At 42.6% G+C, this 17,887-nt stretch overlaps 1 protein-coding gene across 3 annotated transcripts; it reads left to right on the top strand.

Annotated features, from left to right (window-relative positions):
* Positions 1-344: 344 nt before the first annotated feature.
* LPL (lipoprotein lipase) lies at positions 345-17,687 on the top strand. Of its 3 annotated transcripts, none has more exons than XM_074931790.1 (10): positions 345-605; positions 7,364-7,524; positions 7,658-7,837; positions 8,449-8,560; positions 10,458-10,691; positions 10,930-11,172; positions 12,230-12,350; positions 13,106-13,288; positions 14,434-14,538; positions 15,541-17,687. In XM_074931790.1, the coding sequence occupies exons 1-10, from the start codon at positions 527-529 to the stop codon at positions 15,584-15,586; spliced, it is 1,464 nt and encodes a 487-aa protein (XP_074787891.1). In that variant the 5' UTR covers positions 345-526; the 3' UTR covers positions 15,587-17,687. The 3 variants fall into 3 exon arrangements, with proteins under 3 accessions (XP_074787891.1, XP_074787890.1, XP_074787889.1); XM_074931789.1 differs by having other exon boundaries at positions 345-608; positions 7,361-7,524; XM_074931788.1 differs by having other exon boundaries at positions 345-608; positions 7,358-7,524.
* The last annotated feature ends 200 nt before the right edge of the window (positions 17,688-17,887 follow it).

Below are 17,887 nucleotides of genomic sequence, written 5' to 3'. Positions count from 1 at the left end.
AGTGCGGGGGGAGCGGGCAGAGCTGTGTGCGGTGCGGGTGGGCGCGAGGGCTCAGAGCCGAGGGGTCCATGCACGCCGCTGCGCTCTGCCTGAGCTCCTGGCTCTCACCGGGCCGGGCCGGGCCGTGCCTGGGCCGGGGAGGGATCGCAGCGCCCCGTGGGAGCGGCGCGGCGCGACTTCGCGCGGTTCGGTTCGGCTCGGCTCGGCACCCAACCCCGCCCTGCCCCGCCCCGCCCCGCCCTCCCCCGGACAGCGCCGCCCCCCCGCAGCACGCACCCAATAGGTGTGGGGGGCTAGTTTGCATATTTGCATATTGTCGGGGACATAAGGGCCCGGCGAGGCCGCGGCAGTGGTTGTCTTGCCTGTCTGTTCCGGGGCACTCTAGGGCTGTTCCCGGAGCGGTTCATTACCATCGCGTTATTTTTGCGCCACAGTTGATTTTTCCTTAAGCAAAAAATTTTCTTTATTTAAATTTTCGCACCGAAACTTTCCTGCCGCGGCAGAGGGCGCAGGGAGAGAAGGCGGGATGGGGAGGAAGGCGTTTCTGGCCGCCCTCTGCCTCTGCCTGCGCTGGGTGGCGGATCTCGGCGCGGCTCCGGCCGCCGGCGGTGAGTCCCGGCGCGGGAGGGGGCGCTGGGCGGCGCGGGGCGGCGGTGCGGACGGAGCCCAGCGCCCCGGGGCGGGGGTGCCGGGGACCTGCCGGGCACGCCTGCTGCCTTTGGCGTGGGGCGGCGCGGGCAGGCGGCGGGCCGCCGGCATGGCGGGAAGGGAGAGTTCCCCACAGCTTCGCAAGGCGCTCCCGGCGTGCCGGGCATGCTGCGGGTCCCAGCGGCGTGGGGGGCTCGGAAGGCGCTGGAGAGCGGTGTTGCGGGCACCTGCGTCCTGTTGGGACAGACCCGGAGCGCAGGCGCGGGCCGTGGAGCTTTGGAATGTGTTTTTTCGCCAGGAGCAAGGTGGCTTCCAGGAGTCCCTTGCTGGACGTGCATGGGCGCAGCGGTTGCACCACGGTAGGGTCCGTCGTCTCCCTGCGAGGCCAGGGTTCTCCGTCGTGCACGGGACTTCCCCATCTCATGGGAGCCCTGCATCCCGACTTTCTACTGTTCTTGGGTCTGAATTGTCCAAGACAAGGCCGAGTTTCATCAGTGTCGTGATAATGTGCGTGGGTTGTAGTTAATGCCTTTTAATGCAGCAAAATCTATTAGGGAAAAAGTGAACAAAGGGGGGTCCTCTCACCGTGTCTGTATATACACGTATGATTGTACCTCCGCTGCACCTGTGGTACCTGTATTTGTGCATAGGCACCCTCCAGGCCAGAGGAATTGGAACACGTGCGAATGTTGACGACCAAACCTTCACTAGTGCTTGCCCAGTCACAACAGGATTGCAGCTTTAATGAGCAAAGAGCCTAATTTTAGGAGACCGCTACTCCTCAAACTTATGTTAGCAGTGTGCCTCCACAGTCTTTATTTTCTTACACTAATTTCCCAAACATAATGTGTATCCTTAAAAGTCCACAGCCTTAGAAGAAAATGTGACTGTAGCTCTTGGAGCTACTCTGTGATACTAAAATGGAATATGGAAACTACTGCTTTTTTTCACTGAGGATGCCTTTGTTATTTCCTTTGTTTACAAGGAAGCTGAAGGGAAATATTCAAAAGTGAAAGGATGGGGTGCTAGGACACAGCCAAAGGAATGTATTCTCACTTTGAATCCTATCTTGTGCCATCAGAGGCAATCAAAAGCAGTTTTCATCACAGTGTCCAAGTAAAATAACTAGCTTCCCAGAGCGAGCTTTCATCTCTGTAGGAACTGGTTTGCCACAGACTCACTAATGACTATGTTATTTCTCCTTAGGAACAGGTTATATGAAAACAGGTTCTGTGATCATCCTAATGGCATCCAAGCCTTCAGTCCCACACTATTTCTTGCACACCACAGTAAAAAGATGCTTTCCATGGAAACCATGGAAAATGCCTGATCCAGCCCTCTAGGAATCTAGAATATTTAATAAACAACATAGAAAAAGATGTTCTTGGTTAAGATAACATTGGTGTTCCATGAAAAGATGAAAACACTGCTAGGAACACGTTCTGATCTCTATTTTTACCAGCATAAATCCAGAGTCAGGGCTTAACAGCAGATTTACACTGTTGTGTGATGAGAGCCACTGGCTTTCACTATGGCTGTATTTGGGATGGATCTACAAGGGCAGCTTTGGCATGGTCTTTCCAGAAAGAGTGCATTTCTGAGAAGGCACAGAGGTGAGGCTGTCAGGCATCAAAAGTGTGCTGGAGAGCAGCATGAGCATTAGCACTCTTAAAAGTTTGCTGGAATCTCTTCTGTGCAGGATGTACTTGCATGTTATGGCTTTCTCATATGTCTTTTCCTCCATATTACCAAGGTCTGACTGTGATTGCATTTTGTTGTGTTGGGCTAATTCCAGATATCCCAGAGGGACTGATGGATGGCAAGAGCTCTGCTGTATTGAGTTACAGGCCTCCCAGCTGCAGCTGAGTGAGGAACTATTTGACAGAGTGCATTGGAGAAGGGTGAGCACCCATGTGCACAGTTCGACAACAGCAGTATGCCCTTGTTTTGCCAGCTGCAGGACTTGAGCTGGGAGGTCCCTGAACTTGGGCCCAGTTGCTTTTCAGAGATGTTGCTCTTTCTGTTGACTGCCTGGGAAGTGAAGAATGTACTCCTAGGGCTCTGCCATTCAGGAAGACATAAATAATCGTGAAGTTGGAATTTCTTTACAGCAAAGTTAAACAATAACCTGCCTTACAGAGTAAATTTAATGGAATTGCAACACACAGTAGTCTTCTTTCAGTTTACAGTGTAGATCAAATTAAACAATAACAGTTTCTGTGATGCAGCCCCTTTATTACAGCTGACCATGAGTTTACTTCTGAACTCCTTTAGGAATTCAGTATGACTGATTGATGGATGATCCTAGTGCTGGTTATCAGCTGAGTGAAGAGTTATTCCAGATGAATATGTAAATGTTTGATGTTGTGTGCAGATGTTTGTTGCTTTGCATGTGTGTGTATGTACATGTCTGTGTGGGCTTGAGTTTACATAGTCTAGCAGTGTAATTTCTAATGGTCTTTGCACCTAGTTAATAGTATTTCCATTCTGTGTACATAATGCTAGGAAATTGCTGTTTATCAAAGATTCTCTTTTTTAAACCATAGTTCAGGTGCATGGAATCTGGAAAATGCATTGTTAATCATATTTGGCATTGTGTGTCTGATGTGGGCAGTTTGATTTTTTGATTAGTATTCCAAATGCTGTTACTTCCTCAAAACTCACGTTTTTCTTCGTCAAATCAGTTGCCAGGTTGCCTTGGCCTTCCCATGAAGGAAACATGAAGGCAAATTCTCTTGATTAGTTTGTAAACTTGTATTTGTACTGGGTCAGAATGCTTAAAGTCAGTGTAATGCTTTAAAAATTGTTGAGTCCCTATCTGAATGGAGTTTCACAAATTGCAAGTCCAAAGTGTCACAAGGTTTAAATGTGAAAATGAAGCTATGGAGCTTTCCCAGTCTCTAAGCTTTTATTTTTCCACTTTCTTTGGAGTTCTGTGATATTATTTATACATTGACATACAGGAGAGCTTTTTAAAATACGAAAACTGAGATTATGTAAGTGGAGGTATAAGAAAAGCATCAGAAAGTTTGCAAAGCATGATAAAATGGAGTTTGGCAATGCAGTCTCTGTAGACTGTTAGAAGATCCAGCTTGGATCTGAAATTTATAGCTTAATTCTTAATTCCATGACTTTTTCCAGTTCCCTAAACAAGTGCTTTGTAGGTCACCTTGTAAACTGAAGCACATAGTAGTGGTCAGAAAACTTTATTTTGTAACAGATGTTTGTATTTGCAGCTGTGTGCCTTGAAGCTTTTGCAATACAAATCATATGCCTTCATACCTCTGCTGAAAGTGTGATTTGTAGCAAAATCATGGATTTGTTTTGTCTGTGCATTTTGTACCTCCAGGTGTGATGCTCTTCAAGGCCTTGTTTAGAAATGGACTTGCATTCTTGTTGCTAAAAATTACTCCAGTGTCTCAGTATGGATGCACATAAGTTTCTTTATATCTAATTTCTCTATATTATGTAAAACCTGTTGCAAATTCAGGTAAACTTCTATAAACATTTTCATAAACATGCTGAAGACTCCCCATTTCTGGGTTTTCCTTTGTTTAATTTGGGTTAAAACGCATCATTGACTAACCAGTGGTGAGTGTGTACATTGCCTTTCTCTGCATTTCTTTAGCTTTGTGTAAGGCTGTAAGAATAAGACCCAACAGTTTGAGTAGCTCAGTTAGAACATGATTCAAAGAGATTTCTCACTTTAAATCTATGAGGAAAAGATCTGTGACAAAAGTCCATGTATGACGAAGTTTGATTCTGAATAACTTTTTTTAAATAGGCCAAGATACTTGGGGAAATAAAAAAAGTAGAAGTGAGAAATGTTAGTTTTATGAAGTGATATGCTTTGTAGCTTCTCTGCTGCAGTTTTAAAGCATATTACATATAGATATCAGTATGTGTGGTGAGTGCATACATGCTATTACATACCTCTACCCTGTATTTCTAAAATTTAATCTGTGAGAGGTGAGGTTGTGTTGCAGTGTTTGTGTGGCACAACATGAGGTGCCAACAAGTTATCTTATGCTCTGAGCCATACAGAATTTGCAAAGCCTAAATGGCAAATTTTGAGGAGAGCTTCTTAATGAGCACATCATAAAAAAAGTCTCTAACAAACCCCACCACACACACATTTCCCTCATCCAGAAGGTATCTTGCTGTGGGGAACTGAGCATAGGTGGACATTAGACAATGTGAGACTTTCTGAGCATAAAAGATAAAAATAATTTCTTCTGACTTTCTAATTCCTCATAACAGGAATGTTATGCAGCTTCTGTTTTCCTGGTGGTGACTGCATCTCAGTGCTCTTATGTCCTTAAATCCCACCCAAAGATTTTTAGACCAAAACACCTGAATATTTGTGAAGCACTTTGCACATTTTCATTGGTAGGTGTGACAGTACCGGCAATCTGTCTTAAATCTGGTGCACTTTTCTAAGTGCACTTTCAGGTATGGTGCACTTGTAGTAAATGAAATTTAAAATTCTAAGTTTATTTTCAAGAGAAAGGGGGTCTGAACTTGTAAGTAACTTCTAGCATGTGTTTATAATTGAAAACACACTACAAGGCACGATATCAATTGAATTTAGATTTTGCATAATTATCAGATAGTTTTAATTCAGAAGGGAAATAGTATCTAAGTATGAAAGGAAGCATTATCAACTAAGCAGGTGGATTATTCTTGTTTGCTGTTCTGTGCTGGGCAGGCATATACGTAATTGAAAGTGCTTGCATTGTATGCCTTACATTTGAAATCTGTTCTTGATCCTTTCAAGGTTTTACCGATTTCACTGCTGAGTAAAAAGTTATAGTTGATATTTAACCAATCAACCTTTGGGACTCTTTTCTGACTAAAAATTAAATAGTGTAAGTCTAAAGATTTGTTTCTGAAAGGGATTTTGTACTCAGTGAGAAAATTAATTTTTGAATGTGCAAAAATATAAGAAGGGGCAACTTCTGAGAACAATCAGCATTTGGTGAGTTTGGTAAATTTTGCTTTCAGTAGGTAAAGTCTTTTATTCACCATTATGTGAATACTTCTACTGGTTTGGAGAAAGGTGTTTTTCATAAACTTTACCCTTTCTTTAGGGGGAAAGAGGTAGGAAGGGGGCCCTCAGTGTAATTATGCTGGATTAGCTAGCCAGTCTAGTGCAGTCAAGGTCAATTGAGCACTGCCTATGTTCAGTGAACAGTTCTTGTTACTGCCCTGTATGTGCTTTGCTTTCTGCAGGTGAGAAGTCCTGATGAACTTGGGCAATGTTAGGCAGTTGACTGTGGATGATAGTCTCTTTGAGACTTGTACATCAGCATTTGTTGTCAGTCTGTGTTCTATGATTTCTGTGGCCCTCCAAGCACAGTAGTAATCTTCCAGGCTTTATACAGCTACCTGAGGACTGAGTGAGGTCAGGCATAAGTCAGTGCCCTGCTGAGTCTGGTAGCTTGAATGAGAAGACCAGAAAACCTAAGTTTTAGAGGAAAAAATGGATTGTTCATTATTCATTGCCTGATGCAGCACAACTTTATGGAGAAATGCAAATCTACCAGTTATCATAAAAAACCTCTTCTGCAATGGGAAAAAGAAGGGGAGTGGAAGTCTGTTTTGCATGTCTGGCATGAGGTCCTCACTGTGTCCCTTTGCATTCTGTATGGTGGCTTGGAGCCATTCATTAATGTGTATTTAGGAGTTTGTAAAAGCTTGGTAATGATGATGCCAAGTAACACAATGCTGAGCAGAACACAGCTGGCTCAAGTTCAGCTACGCTTGGAAAACAGGCAATCAATATTTGTTAAATGCAAGTTGTCAAAGTAGAGCTGGGTTTTGAAAAGCATTGGAGTTTAAGTCCACAGTTAATTACAGGGTCTGCTGGATATAGAGGTACTTAAGTATTGATTCAGATGTGAAAAGAGAAGGCATTTAAGTTTCTTCTCAAAGGAAGTAGTGAACGTGAAGCCTCAAGTCACTTCTCTGCTTTGGCAGGAACAAAAGGAAAACTTATGATTTGAACCAGGAGGGCGTCCTGTAAGAAGGTGTCTTTTCAGGTCATCACATACTTTGTTACTGCCAGTACATGATCTTCACCTGCAACCTTACCCCCATTCAAAATACCTTCAGGCAGAAGAAGATTTTTTTTTTTCCTGCAACATTGCTTATCAGATGATCTGAAAAATTACTGCCTTCAAAATATAAGCTTCTGGTTTGCTAGTTCAGTTTCCTTAATGCGTGTCTGATCTCAACTGTTTTTCTCTGGCAAAAAGTTTAAACTAGTGCTTCTGAAACAGTGTTGACTTTGCAGCTCTTAATGCACTGTGACTACTGTGCACTATAAAGAACCTTGTTAGGCAGTGATTATTGATGTGGAAGATTCACCACCACAATATGTTACTGTGGTATGAAGTGTCCTGTGCACTTTTCTGTTCTGCTGTGGTAATGAGGAAAATACTGACTCCTAAAAGGAATTCATACTTCTCTGACACCTGGCCAGATTCTCACTGTTTTAGCAGGACCTTGGAGGGTAAGCAATTTTGACCCTTTGGTTTCCTCTTTACATGGCTGGTGTCATGCAAAAGCAGCACTGTAGGAAATGAAAAGCATGTGTCCCTTTTCTTGACTGTTCCCAATATCTCTCAAACATTGTACCTATGACTCCTGGACTGTTTGTCCTAATACTGCTTAACCACTGCTGTATGTTTACTGTGCTTTTGCATAGCAGAAGCTGAGACCAATTTTGAGGGAATTGAGAGCAAGTTTTCCTTAAGAACATCTAAAGAGCCTGATGAGGATGTTTGCTACCTGGTTCCTGGGCAGGTGGACAGCCTGGCACAGTGCAACTTCAACCACACCAGTAAAACCTTTGTGGTGATCCATGGATGGACGGTAAGAAGAAAGGGGAGGAATCTCCCTTTTAAGCAGACTCCTGATAACTGTGCTAGATACATCAACTGAGGTATCTATACACCACAGGTAATATTAAGATATCACCTCTTTTAATTTTAAAAAAACCCAACAGGTGACAGGAATGTATGAAAGTTGGGTCCCGAAGCTGGTGGATGCTCTGTACAAGAGGGAACCTGATTCAAACGTCATTGTTGTGGACTGGCTAGTTCGAGCTCAACAGCACTACCCAGTGTCTGCTGCATATACTAAGCTGGTGGGAAAGGATGTCGCTATGTTTATTGACTGGATGGAGGTAAGACATGTAGTCACATGTCTCCTAGCACATTATATGAGACAAAACAGCGGTGATGCTGCTGTTAATCTCCAGTTGGGTAGGTAGAGTTAAGCAGCTGCAGACAGCACTCTTGCTGGACTGTAAAATCCTAGATTTGCTTCATGGTTATCTCTTACACAAGGATGCCTCTTGTAGTGTATTCCAGAAACTTCACCCTGTGGTCTGCGGAGCTCTGTGAGGCCACAGTATTTCTGAAGTCTCTGTCAGAGGTAGCTATGAAAGACAGGTTCCTGCATATTATACAGCAGCTGGTCCTTGGGAAACAGAAGTCTGCCCTGCCTTTGGGAATACTTAAGAGATATGAAAACTGTTAGGGAGAGGGTGGCTGAAAAGCTTTGGTATAATAGCCCCATGTTCTGTCCTTTATTCTACATTCCTTTCTGCTTAGATTTTGTATTAAGTTAATTAACTCAAATGACCTAGTATGGCACAGAACTATGATAATTGTATTAGTGTTTCTTCTGTTATTTATGGCTCAAAGACAAATCCTAGTGTTTACAAATTATTTTCCCTTTTCTGATGTTTTCTCATTTGATTTCAAACTTTAAACGAATTGCTGTCTTCTGCAGGAACAATTCAATTATCCTCTCAACAACGTCCACTTGCTGGGGTACAGTCTAGGTGCTCATGCTGCTGGGATTGCTGGGAGCCTGACCAAGAAGAAGGTGAACAGAATTACTGGTAAGAAAACTTGTGGTTGTGGAGTGGAGAGTCCTGTCTCTTCCATGCTGAAATACTATGTCCCTTTGGAAAAATCACCAGAATAATTGCTGTTTGTTGGCAATACTCAGGTTATGTATTCATGCTTTATTGAATCAGCTATTTCTGTAGTAGAGCTGGAAAAGGTTCAGAAAAGAACAACAAAGGTGGTGGGTGAGAAGCCCTGATCTGATTCTGCACAAGAAATGAGTGAGTAGGCAGGGATTCATCACCCATGAAAAGAGACTAGTTGGCAGGGATGTGATTGAGATTGGCCATGGTTTGGAGAAGGTCGCAGTATCTCTTGCACCATGAGAACTTCAGCTGGTTGTGTTCATCCAAATGATCATCCTTTGCAGGTGGTGGGAGCTGTTCAAAAGCAACAGGAGGTAGATCCTTCTGCAGTGGTTGTAGCACCTGCAGAGCTTTTTTTCTATGGGATGCTGTGGTTGTGGGAATTTTATATGGATTCAAGGAAAGAGTGGACAAATAATCAAAAGAGATCTACTGTGGGTTACTAAAAAAAATACTCTTAACAGGCTGAAGTAATATTCTGGGCTGAAAATAATACTGAGAGAGTTTTGGGAAGCAGAAGGAAGTATAAATAAGCTTGCCCTGTTCTGTGCATGCTTAGATGTCTGCACAGGGTGATTTTTGGAGGCTGAGAAGTGTGCTAGATAAGACAGAATGCACAGCCACTTTGAGGCCAGTTTACAGCCCAACACCTGGAAAGCTGAGTCTGAGCTGAGCTGATCTCAGTGACAAAGGAAATGCCAACATCAGCAAATGAGTAAGAAAATCACTCATCTGTCCTGTCTTTACTGCTGAGAGCTTGGGAGCATCATTCAAATGGGAACCTAGCTCCCTTCTTCCCTAGTATCCTTTGCCCTTTCACCTGAGCATGGCTGTGATCCCAGATCCACAGGCATGCTAGAGCATGGGCTAGGCAGCAGTTGCATAAGGAAAGGCTGACTCCTGAGAGGTGGCAGAATAAGATCAGGAGGCCGAAGCACTCGTCTGTCTACCCTTCCTTTCTCTCAGCTGCAGTTTTGTTGCGTTCCCTGAGGCTGACATGTCACACAAAATACCAGTAGTGCTCTGTTATGCCCCCTTGGTGTCCAGGACGAACCTTTCCCTGGAAAATGGCATCACCTCTGAGCATAGGGAAGAATGGGATGTGTTCCCTGAAGTCCTCATAGCAGAGGGGGAGGCAGCTCAGACCAGGGGAAGCTAATCAAGGATGGGCAACCCTGATGCCTGTCCCCACTGAGGGCTGCAGAAGAGACATGTCCCTTCACTCTGCCTTCAGTCATCTCTCAGGTAGTTGTCTGGATTTAAGAGATAGTATGTGTTCACTGGCAGAATAGTTCTGACTGGTTTTAATGTCAATGATGCTGCAGTTTGACAGTTAACCACAATAATCCCCTTCCCCTTAGGCATGTAGGCAGTGAAGCTATGGTTTGCTTCCCGCTTGTTCCTCCAGCAGTGAGTTAGCAGCAAGACATTTTTCACATTTCACATGCTTCAGATGGAAGTTTTACAATTCTTGACAGGGGAGGGAGGCACTGAGAAAATATTTACTACTTTGTTTCTTCCATCCACTAGAAATGCTATAGCTTGAGGAAGTTATCTGGGCTTCTTCACGTATGTTTACATACACCTTATTTTTTTAAACAGTAACAGATTTCAAGGTAGTGTATTTGATTCTCCTGTACATTTGGATGTTACTTAAATGATCCTACTACAATGTCTGCAGTGATACCGACATCATATGCAATACTCCAGCCCAATGTGGTAGCTGAGTTTGACATTTATTATCATTGTTAGTGTTTTTGGCAGACAGTAATCTCAGTTTTTCTTTGTGGTTCACCCCATAAAGGACTGGATCCAGCTGGCCCCACCTTTGAGTATGCCGATGCCCTTACCCGCCTCTCCCCAGATGATGCTGACTTTGTGGATGTCCTACACACTTACACTCGAGGCTCTCCAGACCGCAGCATTGGGATTCAGAAGCCTGTTGGACACATTGATATTTATCCTAATGGTGGAGGTTTCCAGCCAGGTTGCAACTTGGGAGAAGCACTCCGTCTCATTGCTGAGAAAGGCTTTGCAGGTGAGGCTGCTCTGGATCAGACAGTGTAATATCTAAAGGGAGATCTCCAATAGCCTACAGGTTTCCTGCAAACAAAGATCTCAGAGGCACAGAAACTTGCTCTTTCAAGTGCTTTTAAAAGTCATCGTGTAAAGCTCAGCTCTGGCATAGTAGATTTGGCCTGTCAACAGCATTGCCCAGGGGTTTATATCATTATATGCATGTATGTATACATATTACTCACTCTTGTTCTCTCAAGATGTGGATCAGCTGGTGAAATGCTCCCATGAACGATCCATCCACCTCTTCATTGACTCCCTCCTCTATGAAGAAAAGCCCAGCATGGCCTACCGCTGCAACACAAAGGAGGCCTTTGAGAAGGGTCTCTGCCTGAGCTGTCGGAAGAACCGCTGCAACAATTTGGGTTACAAGGTCAACAGAGTGAGAACAAAGAGAAACACCAAAATGTACTTGAAGACCCGTGCTCAGATGCCTTATAAAGGTAGGTCTTGATTCCTTACTGCTGAGCAAGACTGGTACTTTTGCTCAGCTTGTGTCAGGGTGGGTGTGTGCTTCAGCTGACAGTATTGCTGCTTTGGTGCTTGTGGTGAGCAGGAATGAAGTTCATCTGCAGTTTGTCAGTAAGTGCAAGCTAAAGTGCAGTCAGAAAAAAGTGTCATCTTACTCAAGGTGTGGAGGTGGGTGGTAGAATACAAAAAGGAAGGTATTTTGTAACAAGTTTCTAAGTAGCAAAATTATTAATATTTACTCTGGGTTGGTCACTTGGAACAACTGAATCTTCCAAATTTTTTCAGTATTTTTCATCCAAATGAATTTTTCCTATTGACAGATCTCAGCCTGATGAGCAACTTCTTTAAAGATATGCAACCACCAGACTTGTGCCTTTCATAGTGCCTTTGCCAGAGCACTAGCCCTCATTAACATATCACAGTGCTTCTTGATTTCTCTTGCCACAGTGGTGAGTCTGAGGAGGTCGCTGCCAGAAAGAATTGGAAGGGAAATAGCTTCTGAGTTGGATTGTACTAGTTCCCTAGCTTTGTCTGTACCCCATTGTATGCTCATTATGTGTGTTGTGTGATGGACCAGCAAGCAGAAGGCACATTCCTGCAGTGATAGAACAGTTGCAAGACTAGTGTTTTATTGGCATTTGGTGCTTGATCTGAGTGCCAGTGGGTTGAATTTTCTCACTAGGTTTCCTGTGTGAGGAGGGCACAGCTCATTTGTTTCAAGTCAAGGATGGCAAGTCTTACACACTTGTAACAGGTTTGAAGGTGATACTGTAGACTCTGGAGTTATTATAGTGGCAGTCAACTTAAATGGAGAGTTTAGTTGCAAGAACTGCAGAAGTGTTTTATAATTGTGATTCTCTTGCATCCTCATCTTTACCTCCTCACAAAAACAGTTCCCTGGATACCTGCAGGAAACTGAACTCCTTGGTTTAGTGATACTGGCATATTCTGGCCTAGGGTTTTTGACACCAGCAGTCTTTTTGGGGGTTGAGATTTTTCCTAATGGCCTTTTCTTTGGTGTTCTTTCAGTCTTTCATTACCAGGTCAAGATCCATTTCTTTGGAAAGACTAACACAATCAAGACAAACCAGCCATTCCTGATCTCTTTCTATGGCACTCTAGATGAGAGTGAGAACATTGCTTTCACACTGTGAGTAGCTACAGAAACAACTGCAATGTACTGTTGAGGCTACTTAATTCTGTTAAAGTCCTAGCTGAAAACCTTGTTCTAGCTCCAGCTACAAAAATCTTACAGGGTCCCAGGATCTGCTTTTGTCCTTGATCAAGCTCTTGGTAAGAGATGTGATATACAGAAATGTGAAGTCTGACCTGTGGCTCAGCCCCATAATTTTTCAAGTGTGGCAGGCTTCTTGTTTTCTTCTCTTTTCAGTGTCTTTATGCCATTTTCCAGCTGTGTTAAAGCTCCATAAAAGCAGACTGCAACTTAGAGTTAATTGTCCAAGTCTGAAGGCCTCTGTGCAGAAGCTGAGGGAGACATGGGATTTGCTTCCACAGCTCTGTAAATAAACAGTAATCTGTGCTTACATCAATGCACATAGGCTGACAGGGAATGGGGGTGGAAAGCACCAAAGTCTGTTTTTTACTCTGAGGAACATAAACTGTTCCTGGCTGGTGCTTGTCTGGTTTCTCTGAGAGCCACCAGCACTGGAGAAGATGCCCCTTGCCTGGCAGTCTGTCCCAGGTTTTTATTGTTGCAGAAAGCTTTTTCTTGTGCCTTTATAAAAAGCTTAAAGTGTTTTTTCCTTATTCCATCCGTGAGAACTGTGGAGAAAGTTGCTTCCTTCTCTGAAGTACATAAAATCTTTGTTCTGTTTCACATCAGTTTTCTTTCTGTACAACAGTTCCCATATTTTTGTTTCTTTTTCCTTATTCCCCTGCCCACAGGCCTGAAGTCTCCTCAAACAAGACCTTCTCCTTCCTGATTTACACAGAAGTGGACATTGGTGACCTGCTTATGCTGAAGCTGCAGTGGGAGAAAGACACTTTCTTCAGCTGGTCAGACTGGTGGACTCCTTTTACATTTGACATCCAGAGAGTCAGAGTGAAGTCAGGAGAGACTCAGAAAAAGTAACTTGTTTTGATTGTTATAAGCTATATTAGTTTAAATATTAGACAGTGTTTCCTGATTCCTGTTATCTCGCAGGGCGGGACAAAACATGGAAAGCAGTTACAAATGGGTGCAGCACTGATCAGGGCTCCGGTGGCACTGAACCAGCATTTATGTCACCCAGCTTCAGTTGTTTGCTTCCACTGGGATCTGCAATCTGTAGTTTTACTCCCACATAACTAAGTTGCATAGCGCTGTCTCAAGTGCCTCAGGTTAGTTATAATAAGCAGAAGAGGATGTCCATGAACCAGCATCTCTGATTCTATTTGCAGTACTCCTCCTTTCCTTGGACACTTGCATAGGTTTTTTTGTGAAGAGCATGCTTAGAAGGAAACTTTTAGAAACCCTTCCAAAAATGTGTTTGCACAAGAAATCATTGCTTCATTAAGCTGGCTTTTCTTGGGAGTTGAATACCTGAATGGTGGGTGAAAGCTGAAACACATGACTGTTGCAGGATGTTGCTAATGCATGAATGTTAAAACAGCAAAGTCTGAACTGAACTGCTTTGACCTGAAATCTTTGAAATGCTCGTGTTTACTGGACATGAGCTCTGTTAGCAGAAAATGGACCCAGAACAGAGTATGCATGTCGTATTTACAGTATTGTGAATAATATGTTTCTCCTTTGAATAAACAAGGCAGTCACTTGATCAAAGAACAGTTATCAGAACTGAACAAATACAGGGGTGGGGGAAGTACTGATAAATAGAAAAGCAGCTGCTCGGGTCTGAGGAAATTGGCAGCATACTTCATTTGCAAACATTTGAGGGAGTAATTCCAAGATCATTCACCTGACAAAAAAAAAATCACACAAGGACAGGTCCAAGAGACTTTGAGACAGAGCTTCTGCTTTTAACCACAAGATTTTATACAGAAGACCAGTGAAAGTTATGGCTATAGTTTGAGGTACATGCATAATGCAATTACCAGCTTTTTTTGCACAGTGTTTATTTTGTCACAGAATTCTCTTTTAAAAATTTCCTCACATGTTTATAATGTAGTAGTGCCCCACATGACAAAGTATAAAGACTACTTCCCAGCACATTCCTACAGTTAAAAAGAGACATCTAGCTCAGTCTTGTGATTGTCCAATATTTATTCCACAGGGTGGTGTTCTGTTCTCGAGATGGCACCTCGCATCTCAGTAAGGGAGAAGAGGCAGCAATATTTGTGAAATGCTTGGAGCAGCCTGTCAACAAGAAGAGAGGAGGGTATGAGTGATGACTATGGTTTCTGGGTTGGGTGAAACTTGAGTGGTAGCGGGAGGATCTAATAAATCTTCCCAGTTTAGTTGATGTGCACTACTCAAGGCTTCAGAAACATAACTCAGGCTAACCTGAGGTTTGCTTATGGCAGCTTTGGTAGCTTAAAAACCCCTAATTTGGTTCTCTAACCACCTCAACCACAAGGTGTGGTTGCTAGCATGTCTGAAAAGCAAGTACAAGTCACTACTTCTCATATTCACATGGTGGCCAAGTGTAAATAGCTGTTAGAGGAGGTTTACAGACAAGGCATTAATACAAAGAGGAAACCATGCCTCTATCTAAAGATGCCCCACATTTACCGTTAATTGAGGAACATCCAAACATCCATATTGAGTCAGTCCAGAGCCCTTTCTCCTCACTGGCCAGCAGCATATTCAGAAGCTGGTGCAGAAACTGAGCAGGTATACGCAGGTGCTCCCCCTGGCTCACTGCTTTCTGCTGACAACTGTCAGATGAGTGACTTCGAGATTTGCATCTCTCATTTGGTTCAGAGATTGAGTCTTTGTGTTTAAGAGCCCTTGGTGCACTTTAATTTTTTGATCAAAAATTTTTCTGACCCCTCTGAAACTTTCAAACGTGAGGCCAGCTTTATTTGGACTTTATCCATTAACGTTTGAGCTGGAGAAGTGGTTATATTTATTTTAGTGCAATTTCTGTGTGTGAAAGGTCTCATGGGGATACTTCTAGACTGAGATCTAGTTCTGCATAAAAAAGGCATGTGTGCTGACCTTCACTCCAGGGCAATGACCTGGGGAGGCCTTGAGAGCTCTGTGTGTATATCTGACATGTAAAATCAGGCAGCAGCCAGGAAAACCCAAGCACTTCATTTATTTTCCTGTTAAGTAGTATTTTTTTAAATATTAAGTCTCAAGAATAAGTCAAAAGGAACAAGTATCTTATGTCTTCCTCTTCTCCATGTTTGTCTTCCCTCCCCACCTCCCCCCACAGTGCCAAGAAAGCCTCTAAAGAAAATTCTTCTCATGAATCTGTGTGACAAGAATGAAGACTTTCCACACTGGGGAAGAGAGAGTTTGTTCATCCCCATGGATTGGATATTCAGAACCAAATATATAGAAATATTTATCTGCTGCTGGCTTTTTGCCTGCTATTTCTAGCTATCTTAGGAGACTTCTTGTAAGGAAGTCTCAGCATACAAAGTTATTAATCATAAAGATACATTATTCAAATAGTTAAAAACAAAAAGAAACCTTCAAAACAATTTGCCGAAGGCTTGAGTGCTGGGAAGAAATAAGTAATTTTGCTTAATCGTGGTGCCTTGTGACAACGTTTCTTGACATCAAATCCTCTATAGCAATATTCTAGTATTTATTGAAAAGAAGCAAAGCCCTATACCTGGCTTTTCTTTCTTTTCAGGATTCTTCTGAAACTGGGCAGGTTTTCTTCTGGCTTGGCTAACTGAATTTTCAGACAGTTCAGTGGCTGGAGTTCATTGTCTGCAAGTGTGTTTAGCAAATGAGTAGGTTTCTCATGTGAAGACACCTTTGCTGCGTGTTACTGAAAGATGTCAGGGACTGTCTTAATATGGGGATGAATCTTCTAGTTTGTCGTTGTGAATGTGTTGTACTGGGGGTAGATGCCAGTGCCGTTTAGCAATAGGTATGATCTATTAAGCTATATACTTCTATGCGGCTTACCCTCAAATAAATAGCAGTTGTAGAAGACAGCAGTACCAGTGTCCTATGCAGACATTAAACTTTTCATCTGTGTTTTCATTCCTTGCAAATGAAGCCATCCAGTCTCCAACACTCTATGAATAAGGAACGCAAAGAAATTGAGCTACAGAAACTGCAGGAAACGGATTTACTTTTTCTTTTTTCCCACCACTTACTTGCATCCTCTGACAAAACTGTGACAGTTTCTTTGTTCTTTGACACCAAATATCAGTTGTGCAGTTGAGTGGTTGCTGTATGTAGTGCAAGTGAATCCACTTGACAGGTGACAAGCATGTTCATGTTTCCCTGTACTGGAACTGTGATTGCCTGTGATGTACCTTGGTTTGTTGCTTGACTGTGATACGGTGTTAGATCCTAGGAGCTGCTTGGTTTCCTGATGTGAGGTGGAGTTCAGCAAGTAACAGGAGCTGTGACAGTTAAAAGGAGCCTTATTGTATGATGTACAAGAATGAATGCTCTGTAAAACACTTAAAATAGACATGCTGCAGGTTGCCAAAAATAGATATATTGAAGGCATTCTGCTTCCCCTTTTTTAGGTAACATGTAACTTTTCTAGTGCTCTGAAAGATTCAGTAGTCCTCTTTTAGCTTACTAGAAGATAAACTAAATGCTGGGGAGGCAGAAGGGCTTGAAGGTAGACATTTTGAGAAGTGTAATGTGAGCTATTGATGCTGGTTTTTGTTGTGTTTTCCTGCATGTGCAAGACAGTGTGGAGGTGGTGATTTCTCCAATATCATCCCATCTTGAAAGCAAAACCAACATGTATGCATTTATGTGCACAACTTTTTTTTTTCTTCCAGCTGTGGCTGCTAGTATATTTGGGGATAAAAGTCTTACAGTGCAATATGTTGGAATATTAATAACTCTGAAATTGCTCACATTTGATTTCCTAACACTTAAAACACACAGAGATGTGGTGAGTCACTGAGGGTGGGGTTGAGTATTGAGCCACTGCCTCTGAGACCTCTAAAAATAAATATAATGATTTATTCCCTAGAGACTTCACTTTTTGTTGCAATTTTCTCTTAAGAGCTAAGTTCTTTAGAAATAAAGTGTCTGAACAGGTGTGCTGTTAATACAGGATCAAATACAAACACATACAGAATGTGGATACAAAATAGTGAAGGTTCTTGTACATGAGGACACATGATTTAGCTTTGGATGTTATTTATTAGCTGTAAATAATATTTATGTGTGTAAAGGTAGTTTGTATATATTGCTAAAGTTGCTGACAGTCTCTACATTAATATAGTTGTGTGGTATTAATCCTGTATATAGCTTTCAGAGACTTTTAGTAACAAACCACTGCATTATTTATGTGGTTAATACTTTTTTTAAAAGAAAGCTCCTAAGTTTTGTACAGAATGGAAACTTATGGTTTTAATAAAATTCTCAAACTGATGCCAAAGTCACTAGTTTCCTTTTGATGAAACAATCTGCTGTATATCTTTTATGTGAAAGCCATATCCTTTTACTTGGATTCTGGAATGAAAAGATGGGGTAAGACTTTTCTAAAGCAAAGTGATTCCCCCCCCGCCCCCAGTTTCATTTTGAGAAATGCAAAAATTGCATATCAGGACATCAAGGGATCACTCCGTGCC

Source organism: Athene noctua, chromosome Z, assembly GCF_965140245.1.
Source record: "Athene noctua chromosome Z, bAthNoc1.hap1.1, whole genome shotgun sequence".
Classification (NCBI taxonomy): domain Eukaryota; kingdom Metazoa; phylum Chordata; class Aves; order Strigiformes; family Strigidae; genus Athene; species Athene noctua.
Note: the sequence above shows the minus strand (reverse complement) of the source record. Positions and strands in the feature narration are given on the sequence as shown.

Bases quoted from the DNA above. Each gene is read 5' to 3' on its own strand.
- LPL (XM_074931788.1), top strand. From the start codon at position 527: ATGGGGAGGAAGGCGTTTCTGGCCGCCCTCTGCCTCTGCCTGCGCTGG. The intron at 7,525-7,657 runs GTAAGAAGAAAG...AAAACCCAACAG, and splicing joins TGGTGATCCATGGATGGACG to GTGACAGGAATGTATGAAAG. The intron at 11,173-12,229 runs GTAGGTCTTGAT...GTGTTCTTTCAG, and splicing joins TGCTCAGATGCCTTATAAAG to TCTTTCATTACCAGGTCAAG.